Below are 17,275 nucleotides of genomic sequence, written 5' to 3' on the forward strand. Positions count from 1 at the left end.
TTTCTAATGGAAATTTCTGGTATACAATCGAACCCTGTTAAGCATCCATTTACTATTAAGCGCCAAGTTGCTAAAGTTAATAGGAACCCTAACAAGCGGCTATCCTTATTAAGCGGCCGCAGGCGATTATCGCGGCAGTTAGGATTCAGCTATTGTTATCCTGTGTAAAGAATTGGCCACCAAAAAATTAAAGGCTGTATTTTGACTAGTTTTTACTTTTGGCTTACCTCGTTTTAGAAGAAAATACTTCAAGCACTTTAAGGATATTCAGTTTCACAGGTGAAGCAAGGTGCTCTTTGAATCGTAATTCCATACTAAATAACGCATAACAACACGGAGAGTTATGAGTGGTGAGTTATGCCATTGAGTTATACGTGCAGGTGAGTTGCCAAATATTGAAAATTCAAGAAAATTCAAGTTTGTGGTATCTTTCAAGTAGTAGTATACCTGTAATGTTTTGCTCTATGTTGAAGTAGTTTTTCAAAATTGATGAAAGTCTCTCTGTAAACGGTCAAAGACAACCGCGTGCGGAACGTGACAGAAAGAACTTTCAATTATTGGCATGACAATTCTTGAATTTTCAATGTTTGGAATGCCAAATCTTGAATTTTAAGTATTTGGCAGGACAAATCTTGAATATTCAATATTTGGTAACTCATCCCATCGCTAACTTACCGGCATGATAACTTACGAAAGGTAACTCGCCGTCCGGGCGGATGCCCTTAACACTTTAGGGGTAAGTTAGCATGCAATGGTTAGTTACCAGTAGTGGACTAACGCCTGTGAGTTGCAAGATCTTAAATTTTCAACATCGTACTGACAATAAAATGCGCCATTCTATTTTATCTTCGTCTCGCCACCGAATAGTCAAAATGGTGTTTATCGAAGTTTCCTAGACTTCGAAAAAACGAAAGCGCCTTGGGACGTTTAAACATTATTTTCAAAAAGACCTCACTACAAAGGCTATTCAGGCAAAATATCATCAAGTTCAAAATTTCACGGCTGTCGCCAATTCTCGCCATTTAAAGACAGCTTTGAAAAGAACATTGACACATTAAATCGTTTGAGTTCCGCGTGGTGTTCATTGGCATAAATTATAAATTATCTTCGGCTTGCGGTTTAAAGGGACAGAAATCAAACGAGTCTTTTCCTCGAGCCATTAGGCTCGTATAACTGAGAGCTGAACATTTTCTACCATTTGTAACTTAAAACCAAGATGTTCTTGGAATTTTTACTGAGTATTTTTGGCAAGTGAGTTTGATCTTCCACTTTCAGCTTCCTTGGGTGTTAAAAGAAATGTGGAACTTTGAATGTTGTACAATTGTCTTTTGTCTCGCCGTTAGTGCTATGAATAAAGGACAAGGTTGAGGGGCTTTGTAACTTAGGTCTCAATGCGTTTGCAGTTGGCGCGGGAGACGAAGAAGTCTCCGCTGAAGGTGCTACATCCGTCGCCGATCGTAGGGTCGGCGAATCTATAGTGTGTACGACGGCCATGTTGGAGGACCAAAAAATTACAATGATTTTCCTTTGGGAAATATATTTTATTTTTATGCAAACATCTTCTATTGCTTTAGTCCTCCAACGCACACACTCTATTGGAATTTGTTGCCCAGGAGTGACAAAGGGAAACCGCCGGTACTCTTTTGCATTTCGAAGTGTTGTTCGCAGAATCGACAAATGCGCTTTTCGTTCTGGCTGGATTTCCTCAGTGAATAATGTTAGTGACTAATATTATTGAAATTCGGACTCGGATTGGTATAAAATTACTTTGTTGACATATTTCTTACGTGCTAATTACATGGGTCTGCTAGGCGGCATAAAAATAATGTACACAGGCTCCCTCCCTTTCTTTCTCGCCCTCTCTCCAAGGGCCTTTCTCGTTGCTCTATACCTTACATGCAAGCCTGTTCACAGGCTACCACTTGTATGAGTGTATGTCTATCTTGGTTGTTTTGGTAGAACAGTTATGTACAAAGCAGTAGCTCTTTTTGTGTACATAAATTCTCAAATTATTGTAACTTTAGATGTTTCAACCCTTTGAAGTTGTGAATCATCGTCCGAAAACTCGAATCAAAGCTTTTATATGTCGGGATTTGTTTTGATTCTTTCTTCATGTCTTCTATAGGAAAGATGCCGTTCGACTGAACTAAGCTTAATTTACCTCAAATAAAGCCAAGCTTAACTCCCAGTAAAGTAGCAATATTTCTTCCGGTTGAATGAATCATGAAAACAGTGAGATCGAGAAGAATGTGAAAGTTTCTTTCAAAATTTCCTTCAAAAATAAATATATTTATTGTTGGGCATCGTCCATTTATTTGAGTTATTCTTCTCGCACTCGCCGGATATTAGCTGATTGTAACCAATTGGACGCTACACGTCTCGTTGGTTATATAGGTTATCTCATATCCGACGCATCCTCAAAGAACAAATGTTACTTATTTATGCTCAAACTCAGAAAACTCTCAGGAGCTAATGTTCACTGGCGCATGGTATTGTGCAAATTTAGTAAATGACTCCCCGAGCAGATCGGTCCAAAACTATCAAGGCATTAATCTTTCGCTTCATCTTAATTTAGTGAAAAAAAAAGTGGCTAAGCAATTTCCCATGTTCCCAACTTGATAGCCGAATGAATGGAAAGGCAAAACAATGAATTTCCATCAAAAGCAGCAGCATTTCTCTTTTCAATGGAAACCTCTGGTCATGGAATACCATCGCACCCTGTTAAGCATCCATCTACTATAAAGCTGCTAGTTGTTAAAGTTCATGGGAACCCCAATATGCAGCCATTTTTTATTAAGCAGCCGCAACCGATCATCGTCCTAAATATTTCGCCTCATCTTAATTCAGTGAAAAATTATGTGGCTCAGAAATATCTCACGTTGCCAACTTGATAACCGAATGAATGGAATGATCCAACGAAGAATTTCTACCTGTCACCGCAGCATTTCTCTTTCTAATGCAAATTTCTGGTATACAATCGAACCCTGTTAAGCATCCATTTACTATAAAGCGCCCAGTCGCTAGAGTTAGTAGGAACCCTAACAAGCGGCCATCTTTATCAAACGACCGCAGGCGATTATTGCGACAGTTACTGCCGCAATAATCGCGTGTAAAGAATTGGCCACCAAAAATTTTAAGGCTGTAGTTTGACTTTGTTTTTGCCCATGTATCATGGGAGTGATTTCAATACTACCGTCGATGGTTAATTAAGATTATAGCTAAATCGTGATCAACTGCCTCAGCATGGAAAAAACAATCTGTTTAGCCATCGTAGACGTGGGTCAGTATAATTATGTTCAAACAACCAATCAGGCGTCGCTTAACCAAGGGACATTTTCATTTTTTCGCTCTTTTCGCGCATTATCGTAGTGTGATTAATATTACTATCATTTTTAGCTCAAACAATAAAAAGAGTAATGTTAGCTAACGCCTGGCTTCTTATTTATTTACTTATTTTTGCATGGACTATGATGGCTTTTTACATCTGTTAGTGGCCTGACTTGAATTTGCCATCAACACACGAAAATAAGTTGTTAATCTACGATTAACCTTTGATTCGTAAGTTGCATGAAATCATTCATATATTGTACTTTAGGCTTACCTCGTTTTAGAGGAAAATACTTCAAGCACTTTAAGGATATTCAGTTTCACAGGTGAAGCAAGGTGCTCTTTGAATCGTAATTCCTTACTAAATAATGCATGACAACACGGAGAGTAATATGAGTGATGAGTTATGCCAATCAGTTATACGTGCAGGTGAGTTGCCAAATATTGAAAATTCATAAAAATTCAAGTTCGTGGTATCTTTCAAGTAGTAGTTTACCTGTCATGTTTTGCTCTAGGTTAAATTAGTTTTTCAAAATTGATGAAAGTCTCTCTGTAAACGGTCGAAGACAACCACGTGCGGAACATGACAGAAAGAACTTTCAATTATTGGCATGACAATTCTTGAATTTTCAATGTTTGGAATGCCAAATCTTGAATTTTAAGTATTTGGCAGGACAAATCTTGAATATTCAATATTTGGTAACTCATCCCATCGCTAACTTACCGGCATGATAACTTACGAAAGGTAACTCGCCGTCCGGGCGGATGCCCTTAACCAGGCCCGTAGCAGGGGGAGGGGCAGAGGGGGCTGGAGCCCCCCCCCCCCCCCCCCCCACAGAATTTTTGGAAGTTACATAACAATTTGCCAAAAAATAAATAATTATACCAAATTAATGTGCAGTAATCAGTCTTGAACTCTTACGCTGCATTAATACCTTTTCACAACCCTTCAAAAATGTCTTTACTACCTGTCAGTTTCCTTCGTTAACAGTTTGTTTTTATATACAACAACAACAACAACAACAAGAACAACAAAAAAGGTACTCCTACCTTGTGAATCGGAAATAAGAATCAAAATGGATCGAAATCAACGACTCTTATACCCTAAAAGCTGTTGAAATAAACTACTTGTTTTCTAAGACATCGGCTCATTTATAGCATACAAACGTCCTTAGATCTCCTTAGTGTATGACAATTTAGTGTTCGCACGTTGTTGAAAGACACACAAATATGTCCTCTCAAGAGCCAGAGAAAAAATTCTCGCACAGTCGGATTCTTACTGCCCGGTTCAAGCAAAATTTTAAAAGAGAAAGAAAAATTTGTTGTCGTTTGTTTACGTCCTCCTTCAATCGTGAAATTAGGAAACTTCACATGGCAGCGCAAGTGAAAGAAACGGCAAAATAATGTACCAAAAAGTGTGATGCAGGTGTAAAGTTATTGTTTTACTTACTAAATCTACTTGGTTTTTTTTTTATGTTCTCGTTACATCTTAAACTCCCTAATCAGTTTGGTTTTTTTTTTTTTGGGTGATGCGGGGGGTGGGGGGTACTTTTCTTTAACCATTTTGCTAAGCCCCCTCAGTTGTTTTAGCCTTGCTACGGGCCGGTTAACACTTTAGGGGTAAGTTGGCACGCAATGGTGAGTTACCAGTAGTGGACTAACGCCTGTGAGTTGCAAGATCTTAAATTTTCAACATCGTACTGACAATAAAATGCACCATTCTATTTTATCTTCGTCTGGCCACCGAATAGTCAAAATGGTGTTTATCGAAGTTTCCTAGACTTCGAAAAAACGGAAGCGCCTTGGGACCTTTGAACATTATTTTCGAAAAGACCTCACTACAGAGGCTATTCAGGCAAAATAACATCAAGTTCAAAATTTCACGGCTGTCGCCAATTCTCGCCAGTTAAAACAGCTTTGCAAAGAACATTGACACATTAAATCGTTTGAGTTCCGCGTGGTGTTCATTGGCATAAATTATGAAGATTCTTCGGCTTGCAGTTTGGAGGGACAGAAATGGAACGAGTCTTTTCCTCGAGCCATTAGGCTCGTATAACTGAGAAATGAACATTTTCTACCATTTGTAACTTAAAAGCAAGATGTTTTTGGAATATTTACGGAGTATTTTTGGCAAGAGTTTGATCTTCCACTTTCAGCTTCCTTGGGTGTTAAACGAAATGTGGAACTTTGAATGTTGTAAAATTGTCTTTTGTCTCGGCGTTAGTGCTAAGAATTAAGGACAAGGTTGAGGGGCTTTCTAACTTAGGTCTTAATGCGTTTGCAGTTGGCGCTGGAGACGAAGAAGTCTCCGCTAATGGTGCTTCATCTGTCGCCGATCGTAGGGTCGGCGAATCTAAAGTGTGCACGACGGCCATATTGGAGGACCAAAACAATACAATGATTTTCCTTTGGCAAATATATTCTATTTTTTTTGCAAACATCTTCTATTGCTTTAGTCCTCCAACATGGCCGCCGTGCACACACTCTATTGGAATTTGTTGCTTAGGAGTGACAAAGGGAAACCGCCGGTACTCTTTTGCGTTTCGGAGTATTTTTCGCAGAATCGACAAATGCGCTTTTCGTTCTGGCTGGATTTCCTCAGTGAATAATGTTAGTGACTAATATTATTGAAATTCGGACTCGATCGAGGGGAATGATTGGTATAAAATTACTTTGTTGACATATTTCTTACGTGCTAATTACAAGGGTCTGCTAGGCGGCATAAAAATAATGTACACAGGCTCCCTCCCTTTCTTTCTTGCCCTCTACCCAAGGGCTTTTCTCTTTGCTCTATACCTTACATGCAAGCCTGTTCACAGGCTACCACTTGTTTGAGTGTATGTCTATCTTGGTTGTTTTGGTAGAACAGTCATGTATAATACAGTAGCTCTTTTCGTGTACATAAATTCTCAAATTATTGTAACTTTAGATGTTTCAACCCCTTGAAGTTGTGAATCATCGTCCGAAAACTCGAATCAAAGCTTTTATATTTCGGGATTTGTTTTGATTCTTTCTTCATGCCTTCTATAGGAAAGATGCAGTTCGACTAAACTAAGCTTAATTTACCTCAAATAAAGCCAAGCTTAACTCCTGGTAAATTATAGTAGTAATGTTTCTTCCGGTTGAATGATTCATGAAAACAGTGAGATCGAGAAGAATGTGAAAGTTTCTTTCAAAATTTCCTTCAAAAATAAATATATTTATTGTTGGGCATCGTCCATTTATTTGAGTTATTCTTCTCGCACTCGCCGGATATTAGCTGATTGTAACCAATTGGACGCTACGCGTCTCGTTGGTTATATAGGTCATCTCATATCCGACGCATCCTCAAAGAACAAATGTTACTTATTTATGCTAAAACTCAGAAAACTCTCAGGAGCTAATGTTTACCGGCGCATGGTATTGTGCAAATTTAGTAAATGACTCCCCGAGCAGATCGGTCCAAAACTATCAAGGCATATCTTTCGCCTGATCATAATTCAGTGAAAAATAGGTGGCTAAGCAATTTCCCATGTTCCCAACTTGATAGCCGAATGAACGGAAAGGCAAAACAATGAATTTCCATCAGAAGCAGCAGCATTTCTCTTTTCAATGGAAACCTCTGGTCATGGAATACCATCGAACCCTGTTAAGCATCCATCTACTTTAAGCTGCTAGTTGCTAAAGTTCATGGGGACCCCAATATGCGGCCTTTTTTTATTAAGCAGCCGCAACCGATCATCGTCCTAAATATTTCGCCTCATCTTAATTCAGTGAAAAATTATGTGGCTCAGAAATATCTCACGTTGCCAACTTGATAGCCGAATGAATGGAGTGATCCAACGAAGAATTTCTACCTGTCACCGCAGCATTTCTCTTTCTAATGGAAATTTCTGGTATACAATCGAACCCTGTTAAGCATCCATTTACTATAAAGCGCCCAGTCGCTAGAGTTAGTAGGAACCCTAACAAGCGGCCATCTTTATTAAGCGGCCGCAGGCGATTATCGCGGCAGTTACTGCCGCAATAATCGTTTGTAAAGAATTGGCCACCAAAAATTTTAAGGCTGTAGTTTGACTTTGTTTTTGTCCATGTACCATGAGAGTGATTTCAATACTACCGTCGACGGTTAATTAAGATTATAGCTAAATCGTGATCGACTTCCTCAGCATGGAAAAAAACAATCTGTTCAGCCATCGTAAACGTGGGTCAGTATAATTATTTTTAAACAAGCGATCAGGCGTCGCTTAATCAAGGGACATTTTCATTTTTTCGCTCTTTTCGCGCATTATCGTAGTGTGATTAATATTACTATCAGTTTTAGCTCAAACCATAAAAAGGGTAATGTTAGTTAACGCCTCGCTTCTTATTTATTTATTTATTTATTTATTTATTTATTTATTTATTTATTTTTGCATGGACTATGATGGCTTTTTACCTCTGTTAGTAGCCTGACTTGAAAATAAGTTGTTAATCTACGATTAACCTTTGATTCGTAAGTTGTATGAAATCATTTATATATTTTAGTTTAGGCTTACCTTGTTTTAGAGGAATACTTCAAGCATTTTAGGGATATTCAGTTTCACAGGTGAAGCAAGGTGCTCTTTGAATCATAATTCCATACTAAGTAATGCATAACAACATAGAGTTATGAGTGGTGAGTTATGCCATTGAGTTATACGTGCAGGTGAGTTGCCAAATATTGAAAATTCAAGAAAATTCAAGTTCGTGGTATCTTTCAAGTAGTATACCTGTAATGTTTTACTCTAGGTTGAAGTAGTCTGTCAAAAATTGATGAAAGTCTCTCTGTACACGGTCGAAGACAACGATGTGCGGAACGTGACAGAAAGAACTTTCAAACCTTGAATTTTCAATGATTGGCATGACAATTCTTGAATTTCCAATGTTTGGAATGCCAAATTTTGAATTTTAAGTATTTGGCAGGACAAATCTTGAATATTCAATATTTGGTAACTCATCCCATCGCTAACTTACCGGCATGATAACTTACGAAAGGTAACTCGCCGTCCGGGCGGATGCCCTTAATACTTCAGGGGTGAGTTAGAATGCAATGATGAGTCACCAATAGCTGACTAACGCCTGTGAGTTGGAAGATCTTAAATTTTTTTATATTTTACTGAAAAGAAATGCGCCATTCTATTTTACCCTGGTCCTCACCAAAAAGTCAAAATGGCGTTTATCGAACTTTCCTAGACTTCGAAAAAACGGAAGCGTCTTGGGACCTTTGAACAGTATTATCGAAAAGAGCTCACTACAGAGGCTATTCAGGCAAAATATCAACAAGTTTAAAATTTCACGGCTGTCGCCAATTCTCGCCATTTAAAGACAGCTTTGCAAAGAACATTGACACATTAAATCGTTTGAGTGTCAAGCGGTGTTCATTGGCATAAATTATGAATCTTCTTCGGGTTGCGGTTTGGAGGGACGAACGAATCTTTTCCTCAAACCATTAATTAGGCTCGTAAAACTGAGAGCTGAAGATTTTTCTACCATTTGCAACTTAAAAGCAAGATGTTTTTGGAATATTTACCGAGTGTTCTAACTTCCTTGGGTGTTAAAAGAAATGTGGAACTTTGAATTTGGCGAACCAGCGAACCAGCCGTGAACTGCTCTACAAGATAGCTCGCGGGAAAAAAATACATGGAAATGTATGGACAGTTCAAAACACGACTGGGCGCTTTCTGGCACAGCTACATCTCTCCATTTTTTTTTCTTAAAATCGTTTTCCTAATTGCAAAAAGTTTCCAATTCATTTATTTTTTAGAAGCGATGTTTTATGAAAATTATTTGACATCGGATTTCCATACAAACACTCTTATTTCGAGCCTGTTTGCCTACTCGTCAAAATGGCGTCGAAAACCGTGATAAGGCCTTATTCAGAGAAAAATAAGTGGCTAAGCAATTTCCCATGTTCCCAAGTTGATAGCCGAATGAACGGAATGGCAAAACAATGAATTTCCATCCGAAACAGCAGCATTTCTCTTTTCAATGGAAACTTCCGGTATACAATCGAACCCTGTTAAGCACCCATCTACTATAAAGCTCACAGTTGCTAAAGTCACGAAGCTCAATAAGCGGCCATTTTGTATTAAGCGGCCGCACGCAATTATCGCGGCAGTGAGGATTCAGCTATTGTTGCCCTATTTAAAGCAGCCACCAAAAATTTAAAGGGCGTAGTTTGGCTTTGTTTTTGTCCATGTGCCATGGAAATGATTTAAATTAACACCACGCAACCACCTACGCAACCATCATGGCGGACGGACGTTCACCCTGTAGCTCTGATGCTGATGCCGTTCATGTTTAAGAAACCGAGTCCTCCAAGGTAGAGTATTTTCATCTTAATAACGTAAAGTTGGTATGGATGAATGACTTGGATTCACTAAAGAAATTCGTAGAAAATGTTCTAAAATTGCAAGGAAAGTGGCTAACGCCTGGTGGGAACATAAAGCAATTCAAATCTTTAAAGGACATTGTCATCATCAATTGGTACAGCAAGAAACAACGAACTCTGCTATTTTAGGACCACGATGGTCCCGCTTTAAAGGATATACTGATTGAATTATTTCACAAGAAACCGAAAGATACAACTGAAACGCAAGATGCCAATCACTCTAAGCTCCACCGAACAATCATTTCAAACATCTACACTATTGCAAGAGACCGACAGTGGTCAGTGTAATTTCTAATCGTCTACTGTAGTTGGTGATAGTCAGCTAAATGGCCCTGAAATACGATCAAATTCGGAAATCATTGCCGATATTGAGGGATTAAAACTTGATTTGAAACAAGTTCAAGAAAAAACAAAGCTACTGTCGATGGATATTATTCAAAAACAAGATGGAAATGCTTTAGGTGTCGAACTCCTCGACTACAAAAAGAAGTGTGAAAAGCTATTATCCACTATATCCAAAAAGGACAAAACAATACAATTAATGATTTGGAAGGAAAATCTTTGTTTCTTGAAAGCCGAGTTCTGTCATTAGAGCAAGAAAATGATTCTTTAAAGTTAGCATTATCAATCATTACGCGAGTAAAGAGTGAAGTTGAATACAATGAACCATAATCAAGTGATCGTTGGTCCGTAGAAAAGCCGCGTCCAAGAAGTACAAATGCAAAACATAGCCAGAAAACAACGCCCGCTAACATAATTCAAACCCCTAACAGATTTGAGTCTCTTAGAGTTGATGATCAAATCGAACGAAACGGAAACAACCAAAATGGGAATGGCGTTGTACAGAACATCGTCTTCGTCCTCGAAGATCAGAACGCGAGACACTCACTTAATCAATCCGTCAAATCAGCATGACCATTCACAGCCCAACCATCTGAAGAAAGTTATTATAGCGGGGGATTCTACTCTTAAATACCTACAAAGCCATAAAATGTCTAAGAATTCACAAGATAAGATAGCCACCTTTCCGGGATGCACAACGCATGCGCAAGGCATGGCGGATCATATCAAGCCACTACTACGCAGAAACCCAGATGAGATAATTATCCATGTGGGAACCAATAGTTTACGATCCTCCAATACTCCTCGTGAATGTGCAGAAGAACTGATTGACCTAGCCGAAGCAGTCAGCTCTGAATCTTCAGCTATGATATCTATATCCGGTCTCATCAATAGATCTGATGATGAAGCCCTTGCCTCAAAAGTACCTGACGTGAACAAAGTTCTTAGGGAATGCTGCAAACAAAAGAACTGGGGTTTTGTTGACCACTCTAACATTTTAATAACTAGCCACTTTAATAGACGTGGTCTTCATTTAAACAAGAAAGGCACCACGCGCCTGGCGCAAAATTTCATTAACCATTTACGTGTAGACTAGGATATTGCCGTCTGGGAATCCGACTCGGTTGATGTCCATAAGGGTACCGACTGCGGTAAGTCCAACTGTCCCACAATCTTTGGTCGAGGTTTAGCCATTGCGTCCCTAAACATTAATAGTCTGTTGTCTCATATTGACGAGCTTAGAGTTTTTATGTCTTCTTAAAAAATCTATGTTTTACATATCAACGAGTCAAAATTAGACTCTACAGTAAGTGATGACGAAGTTTACATACCTGGCTTTGAAATAGTCAGGAAAGATCGTAAAATAACGGAAGGAATCGAGGTGGAGTATGTACATATGTACGCACTAATCTCAGTTATCGAATACGTGATGATTTAAATAATGATCATTAAGAATGTCAATTTGTTGAAATCAGTAAGCCACGAAGTACACCATTTCTGGTCGATACTTGGTATCGACCCACAAGTTCTCCACCTAATCTATTTAGCGAATTTGAGAATAACATTGTTAAAATTGCGGCCGTATGCCCCACTGGGGGCTCCAAGGACTAAGAGAGAGATTGTTAAAATTGACGAGGAAAATAAGGAATGATATTTACTCGGTGATATCAACTGAAATTTGTTGCCTGAAACAATTACAGTTAATTCTACCTATCTGTTAAACATTTTCGATATTTATGATCTTAGTCAGTTAATCACCGAACCAACACGTGTCACCCTGTCCTCAAAAACATTAATTGATTACTGCATAACAAACTCCCCCGAGAAGGTCACAAATTCGGGTGTCATGGCGTAAGTGACCATTCTCTTGTTTTTTAGTCACGTAAGATTCATTATTGCCGTATTGGCCCTCTCGTGATTGAAAGACGACAATTTAAACACTTTAACAGAGCAAAATTCTTAAGTGACCTCAATCAACTGCGTTGGGCCAATGTTGATTTGTATTCTGATCCAAATGAAATGTTGCGTGTGGAAAAAAATGTTTCTTGGCTGAGTCGATAAACACGCACCACTCAAATCGAAAAGATTTGGAAAAAAAAGATCTCCATGGATTACTAGAGAAGTACTGAGTAAAATCCGAAAACGAGATTTCCTTAAAAAGAATGCAATCTTCTCCAATAACCCAGCTATATGGGATCAATTTAGGCGTGCAAGAATCCAGGCAAATAACGCAATTAAACTCGCAAAGAAACTCTTCGTTTCTGACAACCTGGAAGCCAATAAAGGTAATTTGCATAAAACATGGAATGTTATCAACGAGCTAACTTCACGTAACAATAGTAAGTCGACGAGTATTTTGGAGCTCAAAGTTGATAATAAAATTATAAGTAACCCTACGGACATATTGCGGAATCGTTTTAACGATCATTTTACAAACGTTGCGCAGGTAATCCTGAGTCTTATTTAGAGCCCACTAATCATTCATTTTCTCTACAAATTCCGAGTGTTGATATTGTTTCTAACATTTTGTCGAAAATTGATGGAAAGAAAGCCAACGGTCTTGATATTATTTGTGTGTCGAGAGAGTTCATAACGATGATGCTTTACAAGATTGCCGTGAGGGAATCCGATATATCAGTTTCGTTTCAAATAATTGGTGTTTGGTATGGACAGGGACAGCCTTCCCTCAGAGTTTCTTAAGTTGTAAGCATAGTGACGCTGACAGAAAAGACTTCGTACATATTCCGGACCAAGGTCATTTATGGTTTTATGCATAATTAAGGCTTTTTGTTTCTTTCACCGAAGAGATAGCTTCTCCCAGTCGAGGGTGGAGAGAAGGTGGTTTGAGCTCGTATCAAAAGGTAACTTAGTAATTACTCTAGCTGCACGATTCGGTAACTTTTGGAGCTTATCACTCAAGTAACCACTCAAAAAGTTCCAAACGGGGCTGCAGTAATCAAAATGAGACATAATTAAAGTGTTATAAATTTGGATTGCAATTTCTTTGGATATAAAGGGCCGCACACGTTTCAGGACGGCTATAGCTGAAGAGACTTTCTTGCAAATCTCTTCCACGTGTTTACCCCAATAGAGTTGGGCATCTATGGTAGGACCCAAAAATTTGGTCTTATCGACTCTCTTGATAATTTGGTCATCAATTCTGATTTCTACATCGTCACATTGGGCAGATAGTCTTTGTCTTGATCCAACAATCATTAGTTCTGTTTTAGCAACACCAAGACTGAGCTTGTTAGCTTTCAGCCAACAGCTAAGGTTATTTAATTCATGGGTTAGAGCTAGCTTAAGCAGATAACGTAAGATTGGTGTCATCGGCAAACATTCTTGGTACGGTGCCCCGCAGGGAGTTAGGAAGATCATTAAAATGAAAATAACAAAAGACCCAATATGCTACCCTGTGGCACGCCGCAACTGAGGGTACGAGCAGATGATAGTTTGCCACTGAAATTACATCTCTGGGTTCGGCCACTTAAGTACAACAAGAACCATTTTATAGCTGCCTGATCGACACCCAAGTATGACATCTTACGCAAGATGATCTCATGATCAATGGTGTCGAATACCTTAGTAAGGTCAATAAAGACAACGCCATTTAGAAGGCCATTGTCAATGTTTACTGGCCAAGCATGTGTTGCCTCAAGCAAAGCCGTGAGCATACAATGTACAGAACGGAACCCTGGTTGGCAACCTAGTAGCAATTTATTATCATCTAGATAACGGAAAAGTTGATTGTAAACAATTCTTTCAAAAACTTTCGAAATTATAGGGATTACATATATCGGCCTATAGTTGTTGGGATCCGATTTAAGGCCCTTTTCAAAAAGTGGAGTCACTTTGGCCGTTTTCCAGTTATTTGGATATATCCCCGTAAGAATAGACTTTGAGAATATTGAGGTGAGAGAGGGTGCGACGATACTAGCAGCCATTTTCAACAATTTACTTGGAATCATATCAAGACCGGCGGCTTTCTTTCCATCGATTTTCGATAAAATGTTAGAAACAATATCAACACTCGGAATTTGTAGAGAAAATGATTGATTAGTGGGCTCTATATAAGACTCAGGATTAATATCGACAACAGGAATTTGTTGTGCTAATACTTGCGCATCGTTTGTAAAATGATGGTTAATAGTTTCCGCAATGTCCGTAGGATTACTTATTATTTTATTATCAACTTTGAGCTCTAAAATATTCGTAGTAATAATAATAATAATAATAATAATAATAATAATTATAATAATAGTAGTAGTAGTAGTAGTAGTAGTAGTAGTAGTAGTAGTAGTAGTAGTAGTAGTAGTAGTAGTAGTAGTAGTAGTAGTAGTAGTAGTAGGTAATAAGGGGAATTAGCCGGGTTTTGGATTAGGTAAGTAGGTGATTAGGTGATTAGGTAATGTCTTCTCGCATACTAATTTTTTGACTTCCTCCATACTAATAAGTGCCGAGGTGCGGAGGTAAATCATTGATATGCATCAGGTCGAGTCCATGACGCCACCTATTGTTATAACCTAGAGAAAATAATGCCTTCCTACATACCAATTAAATGCCTACTCAGTGCCTTCCTGCATACTGATTTTTTTGCTTCCTCCATAATAATTAAGTGCCTAGTCAGTGCCTTCCTGCATACTAATTTTTTTGTCTTTCTTCATAAAAATAAGTGCCGAGGTTTACTAATCATACTTGAACTCGTATACCCCATTAAAAACTCATTAATAATTCAAAACCCCATTGACCTATCAAATGGTCGATAATACATCACGTGCAGTGACTTAATATTGATAAACGCCCTCCTTATTAGTATGCAGTGTTTTATCATCTGACAAAACACTCCTCCTTGGTATGCGGTGTTTTATCCTCATTAGTATGCGGTGTTTTTATCCTATGCTAATTTCCAACGTCCACAACAGCATAATTGTTACAAATTCTCCTTGACACACGCTTTTCCAGGAATGTTTTTGAAGCCGTTTAAAAAACTCACAGCACATGTTTGATCGGGTCTAAAACCGAGAGGCGCAGCCGAGTGGTTTTAAACCCGATAAACACTCTTGTTCGTTTTTTAAACATTACATAACCAATCAAAAAATCATAATAAAGTTGACACCGATTTGTTGTTTGATGTCTTGCGAAAAACACAGGACTGCTATTTCGCTGTTGCCACGTTATCCGATTTATTCAATCGAACAGGTTTCGGCCGTTTGGGAGTTTACGGGCTCTTGGTATTTTGATGTTTATTAAAAACAATCGCTGAAATTATATTTTGTCAGCAACGATTTTTATTAAGCTGTACGACTCGCTGTTACGATAAAATTTCACATATAAAGGTATATAGTTTTTCAAAGGTTTCTTAAAACCGCAGCACCTACGATTTTCCTCCTGAAGAACAGTCGCGAAAGCAGAGACATAAAGTTTGAGAGAGTTCCTGGGCAACCGGATTTAGAATGACCATTCACTGTACAAGATACTTGATAGCAATTTTCTCAAAATTTGGACTCCTTTCTTTTAGATTATACCGGATCATACCAGTAACGTTTACATTTTCGAGATTCTCTGTTTTGTTTTGTTTTGTTTTGTTTTGTTTTACAAGGCAATTTGGACGCTTTTTGGAGGTTTCGAAGATTATAGAAATTTGAAATGGCTACTGTGCATTAATTATTTTGAGAGCGTCAAAACAAACAATTTAGAGGTAACATAAACCCTCCACTTTTGATTGCCATAGCCTTAATGCACTTTAGTAAAAAAAGTGGGCCCTTTTGTTTCTTTATCCAATTGTTAAGAAACTTGCAAAAGCAAGGGCCAAATAATGTAAACAAACAAACAAAACAAATAGCACGAACACTGAGTGTTGTGTACAGGCGAAGGTCTGTAATACTGTGCTCATCTGTAAGACCTTGTGGCAATTTATCAATCAACAACGAATGCTTGCATTTTACCAGGGGCTTTAACCCACGAAACGTAATGAAGGTGGCCGAGAGCACTATATTGGTTAGAGGTTTTTCCTTGAGCTTTAGCTGGCAAAATGGAGAATGTTATAATTATTATTATTATTATTATTATTATTATTATTATTATTATTATTATTATTATTATTATTATTATTATTATTACTTCTAACATATAAAAATGCATTTTCATCAAACAACGACGTAGCATACTTATCAAGCGGAAAACACTTTTTGAACTTATTTTAATGACAAATACAGCTTACACCTTGTCCTACGTTTTTTACGTGAAATTTATTTTTCGAAAGTGAACACAGTAGCTTTTAATTTTAAGTTGTTGGAAATAAAACAGAAAAAAGACGCTAAACGATCACTTTACTATTATTAAAACTGATGTTGTTATCAGTTACGATAGAGATGGCCCTATCACATTGCAGTTTTTAGTTGCTTTATTGCGGCCATGGCAACCTACTGTTCATCGAACTAGAAAGCTAGAAAGAATCCACCAAGCGTCTTCGCGTGATATTGACGGCGATCAGTTGTCTGAGTGGATGTTCATTTGTCGTTGTAGCAGAACAGTCACGTACAATAGAGTAGCTCTACGCAAATAACTTTCTTGTGCATAAATTTACATGCCCAGATGTTTGAAACCTTTAGAAATTGTGAATCATTGCCAGAAATATCGAGTCGACATGCGATGTTGAGGCTTTATATTACATTAAGAATTGTTCAACCTATGTTTTGATCCTCTCATCATGGGCTACAGGAAAAATGCAGTTTGACTAAAATAAGTTTAACTTACCTTTTAAAAAAAAGTCAAAATAAACTCACAGTGATGAGCTGGTGCGTTTTTTCCCGCCTTCTCTATTCCGGCACTTCGTAAACAAAGCTTAGAAAGTCCTTTCACGAAAATTTTAGGTAAACGTCTGGTATCATTCCCCAGAAATGCCTGGGACCAAGCGCTTAGCCGCCTCGCCTTCACTTCAAAGAAAACAGTTGGTTTACAAGACATTAAAATTTATTTGTGTGTCAGATCAGTGGAGAAAGAAGTCTTTCTCTCGTAGCGTGACAGCTATAGGTATTAAAACATGAAGGAACTTCTTCGTAATGTTTTAATACAGCTTTTAATTGGTTAAATTGTATTGTTTATAATATATTTATCCCATGAATAGCAAGAAAAACTGGGCAAACGGAGGAACAACTGAACAAACAAGAAACGCAAAAAAACAAACAAACGGAAGCCTGAGCAAACGAACATCCG

The 17,275-nt window shown here is 38.1% G+C and overlaps 2 protein-coding genes across 2 annotated transcripts in view; one reads left to right on the plus strand and one right to left on the minus strand.

The window, feature by feature from the left end:
• The window catches only part of LOC146460872 (uncharacterized), a 32,500-nt gene extending 24,596 nt beyond the window's left edge, over positions 1 to 7,904 (minus strand). Inside the window, exon 1 of the mRNA XM_085087640.1 lies at positions 7,845 to 7,904. The gene's annotated coding sequence lies outside the window, so the exon portion shown is untranslated. The remainder of the gene's footprint in view (positions 1 to 7,844) is intronic.
• A 2,328-nt stretch (positions 7,905 to 10,232) lies between these two features.
• On the plus strand, positions 10,233 to 11,245 carry LOC146460873 (uncharacterized). Its single transcript, XM_085087792.1, has one exon. It carries the CDS (start codon positions 10,512 to 10,514, stop codon positions 11,154 to 11,156), a length of 645 nt encoding a protein of 214 aa, XP_084943918.1. The 5' UTR covers positions 10,233 to 10,511; the 3' UTR covers positions 11,157 to 11,245.
• The last annotated feature ends 6,030 nt before the right edge of the window (positions 11,246 to 17,275 follow it).

This window comes from Pavona decussata, unplaced genomic scaffold, assembly GCF_977016875.1.
Source record: "Pavona decussata unplaced genomic scaffold, jaPavDecu1.1 SCAFFOLD_207, whole genome shotgun sequence".
NCBI classification, from domain to species: Eukaryota; Metazoa; Cnidaria; class Anthozoa; order Scleractinia; family Agariciidae; genus Pavona; species Pavona decussata.

Coding starts and splice junctions, on each gene's coding strand:
- LOC146460873 (XM_085087792.1), top strand. CDS start 10,512: ATGATCAAATCGAACGAAACGGAAACAACCAAAATGGGAATGGCGTTG.